This window comes from Ostrinia nubilalis, chromosome 20 (assembly GCF_963855985.1).
Source record: "Ostrinia nubilalis chromosome 20, ilOstNubi1.1, whole genome shotgun sequence".
Taxonomy (NCBI): Eukaryota; Metazoa; Arthropoda; class Insecta; order Lepidoptera; family Crambidae; genus Ostrinia; species Ostrinia nubilalis.
In genome coordinates this window covers 399118-414955 of record NC_087107.1, presented here as the reverse complement: position 1 = coordinate 414955, position 15838 = coordinate 399118, and the positions used below count along the sequence as shown (strand labels likewise).

The 15838-nt window shown below is 36.8% G+C and overlaps 1 protein-coding gene across 1 annotated transcript in view; it reads right to left on the bottom strand.

The window, feature by feature from the left end:
- Positions 1-15838, bottom strand: part of LOC135081834 (rho GTPase-activating protein 7) — a 71966-nt gene that overhangs the window by 22038 nt on the left and 34090 nt on the right. The window contains exons 5-6 of the mRNA XM_063976613.1: positions 8300-8413; positions 5793-5935 (exon numbers count right to left, since the gene is read on the bottom strand). Coding sequence (XP_063832683.1) covers positions 5793-5935; positions 8300-8413 — 257 coding nt within the window. The remainder of the gene's footprint in view (positions 1-5792; positions 5936-8299; positions 8414-15838) is intronic.

Sequence of the window (15838 nt, the reverse complement as noted above, 5' to 3'; positions counted from 1 at the left end):
ACAGGCGGTGCCAAAAACGTTAAACTGAACTGCCGCTACTTAGTTGTGGCAGTTCGAAGACCCGATATATTTTATCACCTTTCGTTTCAATAACACTTCATAAATTGTGCATATTAATTCGCTGAAATTAAGGCGGTAACACATGCCTGTAAAACGGAACTGTAGCGTGCATGCCTGTTAACAGCATATAGAGGTGACTTGCTCTACATGGATACATTTGCAAGCCAATAGCTTTCTCATTGTGGATAAAAAAAGATACAATAATACGCATACGTTGTCAATTTGGTAGTTAATGCCAAAAAATCAACCGTCAGATACAGGTGAGCATGTTAGTTAAGATACCAAGGAACTGGTATGCAAATACGTCCTGTATCTATTGAGTAAATAAGAGGCTGACAAAGGTGACTGAGTTTTTTGCGCCACTTCTTCTCAGCCGATATGTTGTCCTGAAGTGGTGATAGGCTTAAGTGCCCTAAAAAGGGCCTGCATTGGTACTAATAAATATTATGATTTGACTTGATTTGACCAGTGACAGGCATGTGTAATCCCGCCTTTAAGCTTCCGCCCATCGGCAACAAAGTCATCAGTCTTCTGTTCTCTTATTCATGCGTCCCGTCCAATTAATAAAGTGATATCTTTAGCAATTTAACTACAGCTCTCGGGGAATATTCGTTAATTAATCAACTCGTTATTACTGCAACACTGTGGCCGAGCCCACAAATAAGGGTATCATTCATATGTGATACGATAAGAGAATGCATTTTCGGTACTAAAGTTAACATGACAGGTATTAAGTTAATTGCTCAAGTTGACTTTACTGCTAATAGGTATTAGTATACTCGTATTTTATACAAAAGTTTTAACATTGAATTATTTTGAAATCACATAATTTTCTTCAGAATTATTTTCTCTCTCTCTTTATCTCTCTTTCTCCGTGTGGTGTATTTCTATGTTGAAAAGGGATCGGTTTTAACAAACAAAGATAGTTAATTAACTTTCCACTTTATTAAATCCCCGGCTGAAAGTTCTGGTGTCAATTAATGTGGATAATTTCCAGCAAACTAAAAGTCCAACGAATAGTTTTGGACAGACCTTAGTTTCCAACTGTTAGCGACAGTGATTGCAAGCTCAGCATCGAACAAGTTTTAATAAGGGTACAAAGTTAGGTAACCTAGGTAGGTATCTCGAAAAATAAGCTGTGTCGAGCGATCTCTGATAATAATATTTATAAAATTTTGCAATTACACTCTATAAGGCTTTAACACGTCCTAGCTAAACATTACTACCTGCTGGTTTGAGTGCTTAAATTTGATGAAATTGCAATTCAAACTAAAACTAAACACGACGTAGTAGTCGGGTAAAATAATATTTATTATGTAAAGAAATCAACATTCTTTGATTGTGATAATGCAAAATAATTAATGACTATAAAATCACAAAAAATGTGATTTTTAGGAAAAATACTTTGGAAACGTTTACAAACAAATAGTTACTTATTTAACAAACAATTAAAATTGAAACTAAAACCAATTGTTCGCGTAACGAGTATTCTAATCACCGTTAATCATAACTGGAACGAGCCCTTTAACAAATGGCCGGCGAACTTTCTAATTTATAATTTCCCAAACAAACAACTAATTCATTTTCCGGCCCACTTTACACAAAGAGGGCGAACGAGACCTTTAATTGGTTCTTTAATTAGTAATTAGCAAAGAAAGCGACTTCGGCTTATCTTGAGTAATGATGGGAACATCGTTTGGAGGTTTTTTCCAAAGAATTTTTGTTATATTTTTTCTCGACTATGCCCGTGGATTTGTTCACGTGGATTTTTATCTTTCTATAACTTTAGGATCTTTGTTAGCAAGTTTTCAAAAGTTATAAAGGATTTACAGAAGATAAACTTCCTAATTATTGCCTAATCAAAGTCTACTTTTTAAGAAAATTAAATCATAAGACATTGTGTATTATGTTTGTGGATTAAATATACATTATGTAGGCACTTTATCTATAACCGCCCTATATGCACATAAAACAGTATCATTTATGAAGCTAAACCAATTATCTTTATCTTTATTATTCATAAACTCACTGTGCAAATATTATCTTCTCAAGTCTTGTCCCAATCCATGCGACTCTACTTTCAATTTATTTATTTATTTGCACATTAACCGTACATGAAAAGGCCTCAAACTCCTTTAAGAGTAGGTTAAGTTTGTTGGGAATGTTGAGATAGCCCTATAATTATCCATTTGATTGAGTGTGACAGCGATGTTGACGGACGACGATTACAGTGGATTCCGATACGCACTTGCAATGGCCATTTCACTGGCAACAATTAATCTTGCATTAGAGCTTTCCGCTCCAAAAACTAAACGCCCTTTATGTAGGTTATTAGGCTTGACGCAATACGTTTTGGGTGCGGTGCCGAGGCTAGCGAGCGCGTTTGAATAATACAGGGTGTAAAAAATAACTTTAATTGTGAAACCCTGATTTTAATGATCAAAAAATACTTATTACTGGTTTTCCCTCAATTTTGGAGAGAAACTCTAGTAGCAGCAAACCACAAGATTTATAAAACTATCAGTGTGTTATTACTGCGACACCCTTCTACTGTTATTCATCGTCATCATATTATAAGCTATTATGTTATTTGAATACAGTAATCAACAAAAAAACACTTAAGTTAGGCGTGTAATTATCCGTTGGCTTTGATAAATTAGAGAAAGTAGTGCTCCTGTAGTAGACTAATGCCCGTTTTCACCAAAAATCCCTAATTTTTAAGTGACCCCTATGGTAGCAATTAACAGGAATTTTGTTTTCATAGGGATCATTTAAAATTAGGGATTGATGGTGAAAACGGGCATAAAAAACCTGATGGTGATGATGATAGCTGTCGCTATGTAAAGGGCCGCGCTCACTGAGCCCCGGCCTCATCTAATGGCCTATCATTATATCTTATGGTTTAGCAATCCGAAATGGAAACGTGATAGGTGAAGGGATAAGTACCAATCGTAAATAGAACAAATGGCTTGATTACAGTCATTGTTGGCCCTTAGAGTGCTATTGTCAATGTCGACATTGTTTGCTATGGCTCAATCGGCTAACGGTTGCCAACACTATCTTCGGGATAAGATTTGTTTGTTTGCCGATATCTCTGCTCAAACGATCTCTGGAATGTTTGTGTTGACTTGTGCAATGCTAAAACGCTTTGAGGAGTGTAATATGAACTTGATCGTCTGAAACTTGATAGCTATAGTCCAAAGGAGGATTTCATTGCATATTAGTGTTGTACTCAGTTTGATACAATAGCGAAGCGGTGGCAGAGCCATCAAGAAAGATTTAGCAAAGGATAATCTAGACAAAACAACGATCTATAAACGATATCCCTAACAATTATAAAGACAGAAAAATTAAAGCAATCTGATTGTGAAGCTTGCCACCGGACCTGGTGTGACGACCACGACCACTCTGGCAAGAGTGTAGCGACGAAGAAGAAGAAGATAGAGTAAAAGTTTCTGTATGCGATGTCTGAAATCTGGCATGCGAATGGTATTAGTTTTTCAAGTTAAAAACAATGTTATTTTCATAGATTACTTATAAGTAAGAACTAACAAAAAAGTAAACTAATAAAAACGTTGGTATCGCTAATGGCGCGGAAAGACATTTATTCTACCACTGCTCGAAAAACATTGAATTACAAATAAATAGGACTTACGATAAGAACTGTTTTGGAATTTATATTTCCCGTAATTTGGAGCTGTAAAATTGTTTAAGTATTTATCAAATTGAGCAATTCAAATAAAGTTAATTTATTCAAATTACTTGCGAAATGAAATTTCGAAGAAATATTTTGTTCGTGTAAATTGCTCTTGAAGAAACTCTGCTATAAAAACTCGACAAAAAGCACTTTTTATTTTTGATTACACTTTCCTTTCATTAGACGTTAACAGCAATAGACGAAAGTGAACGATAATGTCGTATTAAAATGTTGTTAATTTTGACATGACAATATCAACAGTCGAATCAGCTAAGACCATTAAACTATAAACTCTAACATTTACACAATGGGTTTAGTATGTTAATACTTTCAAACGTTGGACGATGACACTAAAACGCATCGGAAGAGATGTCAGAAGACCATTTACGTATCACGATAAACATTGACGGGCTTAAACCACTGTCGCTAGACCTCTCGTTAGTAAGCCATCAATAGAAGACGAAGATGAAGATATTGAAGCGAAAGGTCAAGGTGATATGGTTGGGCTATAAAATAAAGACAAGACCTTATATCTTGCGCAATTAAGACTCAAATACCAATTATTGAGTCTGATGCCGCTCACATACAGTTAGCTCATTAACATAGTCAATGATTAGGGACACGTGAAGGGCCTTATTAATTTCTTTGTGTGGATATTGATTGATAGGAGCCGTGGATCGAATGCGTAATACAAAGGTGCGAGCGTGAAGGGATTTATTGTGGGATACTGATGACGCCGTAAAAAGATCTATGGTATTAATTAACATGATGATAAAGTGGCCCAAGATGAATTTTGAATGGAGTGCGTCGATGTTAATCAAATACGTTTCGGGCAACTCATCCTATTCTATTCAGTTTAACACATTGTAAAACGATCATGGCTTTGACCTTTTCACAGCTTTTAACAGCGACGAACTTCAGTGTTTGATAATTACAGAATCATGAAAAATATTGATTGATTAATACATTTTTAAAAGTACTGTAATAGTTTGGGTACCTTAACGATCCTATCAAAATTATTTGCGCGTATTTTCTTGAGTTCTCAAGCTAATTTTGTCTCTACGATACGGGCTATTGTTGACCAAATTTTCTGCGCTCTCAACAATATCAAAGCGTTCCGGGATAAAAACAAAGCATCCCTCGAACCGACGGAGGGCTCACTCGGCGAGTCCAGCGCTCTTCAAGAAAATTGAGGGACTCTTCCAAGACACATATTTATTATTACACGATCCGAATCGTGAAGTATATCCATCATAGCGACTTTTAATAAGTAAATAGAAACTTTGAATTGGATTAAGATAGAAATATGTATTTAAAAATGTAGTCTGAATAAATTGGTTTATTCATATAATATAAATATCTTTTATAATCTGTATGATCTCTTCAATTGACGTACAAATCTCACTGAAAAGCTTTGTATTCATATTGATTTGCTCGTTGTTTATACAATATTGACATTTTAGCTCGTTTTATTCAATGGCACGTTCGCCCAACAAATTAACAGACTTTTATTAATGGATTTTCAATGGTTATATTTAAACTATTAAACCCCTTGGCGTTTGTACACAGACGACTTAAACCAAAAACCTAGGTAGTATCTGATAAAAACGATTTTTCCTTTTCACAACAAAACCACTCCTATCTATAATCTTGATGAGACAGAAAAAAGCGAAAACATAAGGAAAAACAACCATGGACTAAAATCTCCTTAATCTTTCTTCATTCTCAGAATAGTCATTTATTTTCATATTGCTGGTTTTCCTGTGTCCTTAACGCTCCCTTGAGTGAAATCTTTGGATTTGGTCTTTTTATGCCCGTTTTCACCATCAATCCCTAATTTTTAAGTGACTCCTTTGAAAACAAAATTCCTGTCATGTGTTACCATAGGGGTCATTTATAAATTAGGGATTGATGGTGAAAACGGGCATTAAATAAATAAATAAATAAATATCCTTGGACATTTTTACACTGCGCCGCTAGCCCCAAACTAAGCAAATTATTAAATTAGTGTTAAAAGATAAGTAGGTGTACTCACAAGTCTGGCTCCACGTCTGTGTAGTGCCCCTCCGCGTCCACCAGCCCCACCCTGATGGTGGGGAGGGTCTCGTCCTCATCATCCTCCAGCTCCCCCCTCGCTTCTCTTGCTTCCCTCTCCGCTAACGCTCTCGCTGCTATCACCTGCGAAACGTCATCATCATCAGATCATTCAGTCTCCATTGCGGGAGGACGAATCTCTCTAATTTACTTAATAAGCATACTTTTCCCATGCTGCCGCGCTGGTAAAAGTCATACTTATAGTAGGTACCTATTCTAATAAAGTAGTAGGAAGAATAGATATTGGATAATTTTGTTCCTAAATAACATATTCGTAGAGCCGTAAACAACTTGTTGGCCTTAATTCCAAACCATTATTGTTATAGCCACTGATGAAGAAAAACGTTTTCTTTATCGTGAAAAAGCGATTAACCGCCTCATTAACTGCGCAATGTTTTATGGATAAGCAACAAAACCCACTAGATTAAATACTGTCTGCTAAGAATAAACCAAAGCGATGTTTCATAAAATTGGAATTTTTAACGTGTCAGAAACTTGAAGAAGGAAAAATTTAACACGAAATTGTTCCGAATTCAATTACTGCATTCACGGAAACGTTTTGTTTCCGATATCCAGGAGCAGTTCGGAGTTAACAATAGAATCAATTAACAGCGGGAAAATAAAATGGAAAAGGTTAAATAAACTACGTTTCGCAAAACGTTTCGGTTATTGACTGACGGACGTGGGTGTAATCCAAAATAAAAAAACAGATTGACACACTAGATAGGTAGGTGATAAAGTGTGCTGCTGCTCCGGTGGTGTCATATATAATTCTAGTAAATTATCGAGGAATACTTATTCCATAGCTAATATCCTGTATTCAGTCATATTTAATAAGTCGTACAATTTAAAAATTCCAGACGTTTCAAGAAAATAACAAAAAACAGAAGGCCTTTTTATAGATTGGTTTTGACAGCAGTTAAACATAATGTTTTTACTGTTTTGTATCGTAACCGTGAACTAGACCTGTATTCAATTAGGCCTAACTACGTTTTCCGATCGGTGGTCGCCATTCTAGATCTTTTCTGACACGCACCATTTTCTAATTGTGCCTGGGCCTCTTGGACCCGTACGACATTGTGTACAACACTACTCGCGGAAACATTTTAATGATACCGCGCTTGTTAGGAACAGTCACACAGACAGGTTAATGAATACTCCTTCGTAATTGGACTATGCATCGACTAATGAGTGTGATTTATGAAGCGATATTGTTATGATGTTGTTGGTGAGAAATGGGTTAAGCAGGCCGAGATACACGGGTGCGGTGATGAATGGGTTGCATTCTGATTTACAGTGTTTATCATTCGTGGTAGGTAACTAATATCACTATAACTACAGTATAGTTGCTTATACTTTAAGTTTTTCACTTTAACCTGCCGTTTCTGTGCTTTTTTTTTAATTAAGCTCAAAGTTTAAAGGCTACGCATAGGTACGGTTTCGTTTTAGGAACTCGCATAAATAGGTACCTACTAGTGGAATCCGTTTAGTACGACGTAGCTTATAACGACCGACCGCTTTTAGCGACGCATATGTTTGGTTGATTTTTTGAGAAATATGAGAAATATTTTTTTAAATTATTTCTTTAGAACGACGTAATATCATCGTCGGTCCCTTGAGCGTCGTTATCGGATTCTACTGTAGTTTAAATGAGGGTTAACACATTGTATTTTTCATTAATTTCGTAGGTACCTAGACAAATTCATTACACTGATTAATAAATCTTAAGCCGTGTTTCGCCCGATCGCCTTGTTGGCATAATAATATGATATCGCCACAAAGTCTCTAACCCATTAATACGTTAACGTTGTGTGGACAGCGTAGTAAATCCGCCCTATGTCGAGCTAATGGAATCTCGAGCCGTAACACAATGCGGCGCTATCTCCTGATACCAGGCAAGGCTTCAGGGTTGACCTGCTTCGTACACATGCGCCATTAACATGGGTGTAAGAGAAAATTAAAGGACATGGATTACTATGACTTTAGTAACAGGAAAAATGAAGCTAGGAATTCCGACTCTGCTACTGATCTAAAGAACTTCCACTTAAAACTCGGTCCCTTAGAAGAACAAAGCACATTTATTCGACACCTTGAACTCTGAATTCGGCCTTTCCATCTCCCATCTGGCATTCGGGACGTTGGCCACGGCATAATATAGTGATGGAACCTAGCCTCGGAATTCGTACTAAGTATGTTACTTCAGAACCTTCTGTATAGCATGGAACTAGTCTTTGAACCTTGGGATCTGAACACTAACAGAGGTCTTGAAACCTTATAGTTTAGGTAGTTGGGAAAGGTAGTAGTTAAAAAATCGGAACTCGTACTATGGAGTTTCCTTATGAACCTACAGAGTGCGGATCAAGGAAGCATAATCTTTGAAGCTTGGGTAGGTGGGGTAGGTGGGAATGGTATGTACAGAAGAGTACAAATACTCTAGGTACTACTTACCTGTAGCCTCCGCTGCGCCTGCGGCGTGATCTCCACCACCCGCGACCAGCGCCGCGACTTCCTCTCGTACTGCCATTTGTCGCTCAACGCGCACTGGTCGTCATCCGAGTCGTTCTGTAGACAAAAGGGGTAAAATTAGCGAAAAGTTATCGAAAAATAACTGAAAGACTTTAAAATATGGTTGTTACAACGCACGCTCTCTTCAGAGAGAGGATCGATAACAAAGCCTTTTTATTTTCCTGTCACGCAAGCGTAAATAAAATTGTTATCGACAAATGGGATTTCTATTATTTCACCATAGTAGCTGAAAACACTCTAAGATTTTACTGCCAATCCACACATCAGCGGAATGACAACCCTTCAGCCTGTTTATGTAAAGACGACAAGCTGAAGTGCCTGACTGACTGCAGCATTTTATGTAGTTGCAGTAGGTGCTATTTTCCAACATAAATGTATAGTATGATATGCTGTCATTTTATTCGTTTCACTCTTGGAAGAAAGGTCGTGTTCATGTTGAGGCGATCAGGTCATCAAAAATCTTTATGCGTACTATGCATAAAGATTTTTAAATTACTTGTAGTTTAAATCGGAACTCATAAAATAAAAACATTTGAATAGGCAGCTCTTCAGAAAATGCAAAGCGTAGTCAGCCCCAATGCCTTAAATCCTTCAGTCCTCAATAGGGCCTGATTGGGCGGGCTTGTTGCCAGGCTTACGGACCCAGATAAGTTTGATTGGACCCGCTACTAATGACAAACCAGCTAGGAATAGCAGCGGAGGGTAATGGACGACTGATCTCCTTTAAAGGACAAAATAGTAAATAGTTTAAAAGTTTTTATATTTACTCTGACAAACGTTAGTTCAATTTAATTAAGAAACTTTTTCGAGCATGTTTTTATTATGTCAGTAAATAATTATTACTAACTTCATTTGCTCACAAAGCATTTCTGTTTTCTTTATAAACGGAGTACCTGGAGTGCTACCTGGAGTGTAAAGCATAAAATGAAGTACAAATAGTCCAACACTTTCATGAAAATTGTAACAAAGGAAAGAAAATATTTTAAAATCTGTTGCATTTTCATATTTCTATTTTACAATCTTTAGAACATCATTAGAGCTTTCTTTAAACACTTCAAAGAAGGCACTGGAAGATTGCAAAAAGAAAAGCTCGCCTGCAATAATAGTGCTTTAGAAAGCTCACAGAGCAGATATTGCTCGCTCGTGAATGGCTGAAACGCCTTCGTGAGATATCTCGAGTTTAAGAATATGCTAGCCAGGCAGCCTATTTCACTGAAATTCCTATTCTGCAGGATTCTACGAAAAGTTATTGTCGGTAGATATTAAAGAGGATTTCTTAAATTGAATCCTTACAATATGACTTTGATCTGGAGATTAGCCTCCATTTGCATTACGTTGTCGTTACGTTTTACTTACCTAAAAAGATGTACGTATCGATTTTTACCCAGTACCTGTATTGTTCTATGAAAATCGAAATAAGCTTTGTCTCTACCTAGTATACCTAACTAAACTAACACTAAATCTGACAGTAGCCAAACTGATGTAGTGCAAAATAGCTGTGAAGAGTGACGTGCCTCATGGACAAACGATTCAATAACGTTGCCCGAAGCTATAAATAAGTGCATTAAAGTTATACCTTCATAATTTCCAAGTGGGCTCCATATAAAAGTTTTTATAGGGAAATTAAAAAGCTTTTAACAATATGGTGGAAATGTAACGACCCTACAGGGAAATCAGTGCGAGCCTGATGGAGGCTTAGCGAGACGCTCGGATCTGAGCAGTCAGGTTTCGCTAAGGTGACATTGTGAGGGTAATTTGGGTAGTAAATTAAAAATAACTTATGTTGTTTTGTTTTTTAGGGTCGTGTTTTTCTTAGAAGTGGCCTTAATTTATATGGAACTGGGTACGTCGTTGCCATATTTTTAAATCTATCCATTCTTATCACTCGTAGTGAGATGGTGACATAAATAACAGCGATAGAAAGACCTGTAAGTAGGCCTAAGATGCGCGCCGTGATAACTTTTATCGACGTTAAAATGTATGGGCAAAATCGATAAAATGGCGTGATAACCGCTTATCGCGGCGCGCATCTTAGGCCTACTGGAGATGCGAATGCCGTTTTAAGGATAGCTCAAAACAGCACTGGTAACATGACCCAGCTAAAGATCCTAGTGCAAGTATTATAATTTTTTTCATCTACTACGTGCAACGTTTGATTCTGTGTGCACATAAAACATTGCTAAACAATATCATTAACTTTAACGAGATGAGCAACATAATTTGCCACATTTTGACGCGTCAATTACTTATCGCTTCTTATAACTTAGTAGGTTATATTTTTCTCCATTCAGAAGCATTGGACGCCATGTGTTAACAGCCGTGTCACTGTTATTGAGTCTTCAATAGTGCGGTCAGGCCGCCGACTTACCTGTCAGGCCAACAAGCGGCCACGGAGGTGCACCGCGGCCAAACTAGCCGTTTAATCATCTGTCGGATTATGTCTGTAGTTCAGTACACATCATTACATTGGAATGGAGGAACAGCCAGCTCATTCCATTTTATTACATTTGAAAGTTCGCTGAACATATGACCTTTGTTTTGTCACCCTTTCATCCGTTTTGCACTGCAAGGAAGTCGAACCTTAACTTCAAACTCCTCTTATGTTCTTCTGATTAATTTCGTTACAGCATTAATAGTTTAACTTTCCCCGGGGACAAACTTATCTTCACTGGTGGGATTTTAATTGGCAGTTAAGCTCTAGATCCTGGCTTCACAGGATTTGTAGCAGTGGGACTGTGGGATCGAGAGGTGGGAATAGTCATAGTGTTTTTCTGTATAAAATATCTCGCTATTTTTACGAGATAACGTGTTCCTGACGATATCCCATCCTTGATCCTGACGATATCCAATGTTTATGATCTGGCTGTTCTCTTCAAGCTCTGGCATGATGCATAAACCTTTGCTGTCAATTTGCAGGAATGACGAGTGGATTCATTGAGAGATTATATCGGCTCTGACTGATTGGGTCAATCGCGCGGAAAATCGTAAGCGCGTTTTAATTGAGTATCAACATTCAGTAATGATGGGGCTGCTGGCAGCTTTAATGGGACCCTGAACTGACGTTTAGATGCTTTTAATAATGACCTTTATTTTTTACTGCCTTTTACTTAATAATATGTAGCGGTTTAGTCAGATTTTTAATAGAATTTTAGTACCAATTTACGAATAATCCCGTTAATCCCTCTAGAAAAACTAAATATGATTGTATTACCCCTTTCTCTCACCTAAATATGATGATAATTAGTGATAGAGTCGAAACTGATACGATTTTCCCTATTCAAATCTACTGTTTAGTTTACATTGCTGTTTAGTTACAATACACAAGCGCGAGCGCAACTATTTGTTGAAAGAGACTTAGTAATGAAATTAGAAAAATATTTTTAAACCTTTATTAACAGAAGCTAAAAGGACTTATCATTAAACAAGGGCATGCCATGCCCCTGCAAGTCCTGGATTCCAAAATAAATTATAAAATAATAAAAAGTACTGTTAGTCATTCATACTCTCCAAAACGTCAATCAACAGTCCGTCAAATTAAAGCTGCACTGTATTTTATTAATTTGAATTTGTAACTCACTGTACTTAGTATTGTGACTTGACAAAAGTGGTATTGATTTGAAGATATTATATCGCGGAATGTTTTTATCGAAGAGGGTTATACCTGCCGTTTATTGAAAAATAAATTAGCATCTCGCAAGTTCGATGACCCGACGGCAATTTGATGTTATCTCGACAAGTTTTATTGTGTATCGTTCGCTTTTTGCGCAGTCATCATTTTTGTAGAGTCAAATTAATTTACATTATACTTCGCATACAAATCGCATTATTAAAAGGTTTAATTCCTTTTAAAAACTTTTTAATTTTTTCATCTTGTTTGAGTACCTTTGTTTTGAAATCTAAAGAAGACGATATTATACTTCGAACTCCTATATTCTTGGAATAAATTGCAAATATGTCAAGGAGGAAGAGCAAAAATATGCAATGCTGATTTCAATGCAGTTTAATAAAGTTTGATCTTGTTTATTACACCTAATCCAAATGTACGCTTAGTCAAATTATAATACACACTGTAATGGATTAACAAATTCGTACAAAATACGTGTAATTTGATACCATAATCGTATTTAGCATTAAGAGTTCATAATCACACTCATTTACACGAGTAATAGTCTATAATAATATTCCAGAAATTATACGTAGAAAGTTGGAGTTCCGAAGGTTATATTAAGCAATTTTACCTAACCCGAATGATGTTAAAATAACATGGCATTAACCGAAATGATGCACTCATAGTTATAATAACTTAATTTGGATTTATTGGTGAGTACAGCCACAGCCCAAGAAAATAGGTAAAAGTTATTGATTTAAAGATTTTCATAATTATAAATACCAATTTTAGATGTAAGATTTTAAAGTCGTTGCTAAGACTTTCGTCGTCGTTGTTATTGTTTCTGACAAATTTTCCATCGCTTGATCCCAATTGTACACGTATTATCATGTCGTTACTTTACTTGAAAATTGTGGCAATCTCTTGTTATCTTTTTCTTACAAGAATGCGAATACGCATTTATAATTTACTCGTATAAGAAAGTACCAACGCACAAGTATTTCCACCTAGTACTTTTTTATTTAAATATTTTCAAAGTGAACTGGCTGTTTTGTATTCGGCTGGATATTCTTAAAGGTCAAAGTATCATAGTTCGTATTTAATAAACAGCGCTCCCGGTGCTAAACTTGGCTAATTTAAATGTCAAAGCTGCTCCTGTAAAGTGAAATGTCACCGTTTATCAGGAAGTTGTGCAAATAAGTTTCTACGATGAACTTTGATCGTTATATCCTAGCTTTAAGCTATTTATAGATATCTAATAATATCAGCTTAGAGAAACTGGCAGTCATTACCTCGTTACTATACTGTATGTAATTTGCAAGTTGCTTAATTTAATTCATATTCTACAAAAACGAATTATCCCTTCTTTTCATGGCGAACAAATATTATCCACTCCCAAATACGGCAAAATCGGCACCATCTTACTTTTACTTTAACAAACGTCAAAAGTCTGTCAAACACCATACAAAAAGCACCGGTTATTGTTATTGTTACTGTTAAGGTAAGATGATGCGACTCAGCCTTAAAAAATAAAGAGCGGTTTATGTTAATTTGGGAGACGCGAGATATAGACAGATCGAAGTATATCACATTCTTTATTTGTGACAGAGTTAATTTAAAGCGAGCTTTTATACAGCACTATTTATACATTATCCTGTTTAATTGCGGCAAACATTAGTGACCAGCGCAACCCGATAGCGGACAAAGCGGATAACAGTAAAATCGTCGCGACTAATCCTGGATAAGTCCCCAGCGGGTCCACTAAAGCCTTCAGGCTTTCACGGCCTAATTTAAGCGTTTATTTTCTGGCATTAAGTTGAAGGTGACACCGATTTAAATTACTCAAAACCATTCCGCCAATCCGCTAGGAGTAAGTACTCAGTCTGTGCTGAAATTAAATAGGTAATGATGAAGTTAATTTTATAATATACGTCCTTAATTTGTAAATTCTCGCGATTTACTTGTTTTTTTGCTTGTTCTGCTTTGCTAATTTATTAAGGTTTTATAGGGAACTAGTTAACTTCGTACCACCTATGTTCATCAGAAGGAATGAAGGATTGTAAAGGTGAAATAATTTTTCAGATCGAGCTAGTGGTTTCGGAGCCTATTCAATTTAAACAATCAAATCTTTCCTTTTGATTTTCGTTTTAGCCGAAAGACGTCCACTGCTGGACAAAGAATTTCCACAAAGACCGGTCATGCACTGCCCGCGTCCAGTGTAGTAGTGTAGATTAATATTAATTTGTTTTTTAATTAGCGATATAAACTCTAAAATTGGCTGTTTTGGCAAGAAATTAATTTAAAGAATAAATGGATTCTTTTAAAGGATGGATGACTTTCCGTTACAAACAGACACAGAGATTCATTTGAAGGGCCATATTGTTCCAAGCTATTGCCTCACTGTACAAGAGAGCCGTAACAATTAATTTCATTGCACCCTTTGTGATAACTAACCTTTGGTACCGTGAAGCAACAGACGGTCGTGCTGCGAGCGCTGAGAACACATTCGCGAGTGGCAATTTGTGATGCAAGGCGATTGCGATTTGATGGCGACTGTTCTTGGTCTCAGATACTATCAAATTATAAGGACTAACTAAAGTAAGACATAGATTGATGGATTAAGTGCCCAGGTATATTATTTGAATTTCAACGATGAGGTTTAAATTCAGTAATAGACATGGTACGCGAAAATTTTTTTTTTTTCGGAGAAGTTTCATAATGTAGAATTTAGAAGAAATAGTGTTCCTAACGTCACTTCGCATTAGTCAGTACCTATCTTAGGGCGGTTTTTTTTAAAGCGTACGGTCCGATTTTAAGGTTGTCTTGCCATATGCCAATGTAGTACACTGGGCCCGATTGTTAAAGATAGCATGAGCCACCCCACAGTTAGGATGAGGGTGCCCTGCAGTAGGAAGTAGGCTTACTATAGCTTCTTACGTGCCTTAATATTGTCGATCTATCAATCGAACCTGTGGTTCTGTGATTGGATCTTATAGCACACTAGCATCAATGATATTGTATAAAATATGTAGGAACCTTCAGGTAATATCAGAAATTGCAAGCCATTGAGCCATGAAGCTGCAAGCTTGTATGGTGTTAGCTAACACATATGTATAGCTGCTAACTGCAGCGCGAAATGCCATTACGAGCGGATATTACTGCAGAACGGCGAACCACAAGCTACTGTTTGAGTAGAGATCACTTTTGTAGACATAAGTAGTTAAAATTCATGCGCCTTAAAGCTCCTGTAAGGCGTTGAACTTTTGATTTTAAATACCTACATAAAATAAATATAACTTTTATGTTCATGTTATTGAATAATTCTATCTTTGTGCGTGGGCGTGGCCAAGCCTCCCACTAGGTGGACCGACGATCTGGTGAAGGTCGCGGGAGGTGCCTGGATGCGAGCGGCGCAGGACCGGTCTTTGTGAAAATCCTTGGGGTAGGCCTTTGTCCAGCAGTGGACGTCTTTCGGCTGAAACGAACGAACGAACTTATTCTATCTTTGCAGTTGGTGCCACTGGCGAGTAGTAGGACCGTAGTTGCTAGTAGCGCTAATTGAGCTTAAGTACGAAAGTCCTAATGACGTGGTCTGTATCAAATGAGATATAGAAAATTGTGAAAAGGAAAAATTTAAAAAAGCAAACTAGAAAGCTGCTTGATGTTAGAAAATTCGAGTTTAGGAAACTTTTATAAAACCAATCTAACAGTTATAAAAACTAATGAGAATCTATTAACATTGCGCCTGCTATTATAGGCTCGCCTTAGGTTTACGACTTTTCTAATTACTACCAGTCCACGTTAACTGCTTAACGCACCATCTGATAACTGAAGCGACAAAACCGAACGGTTAA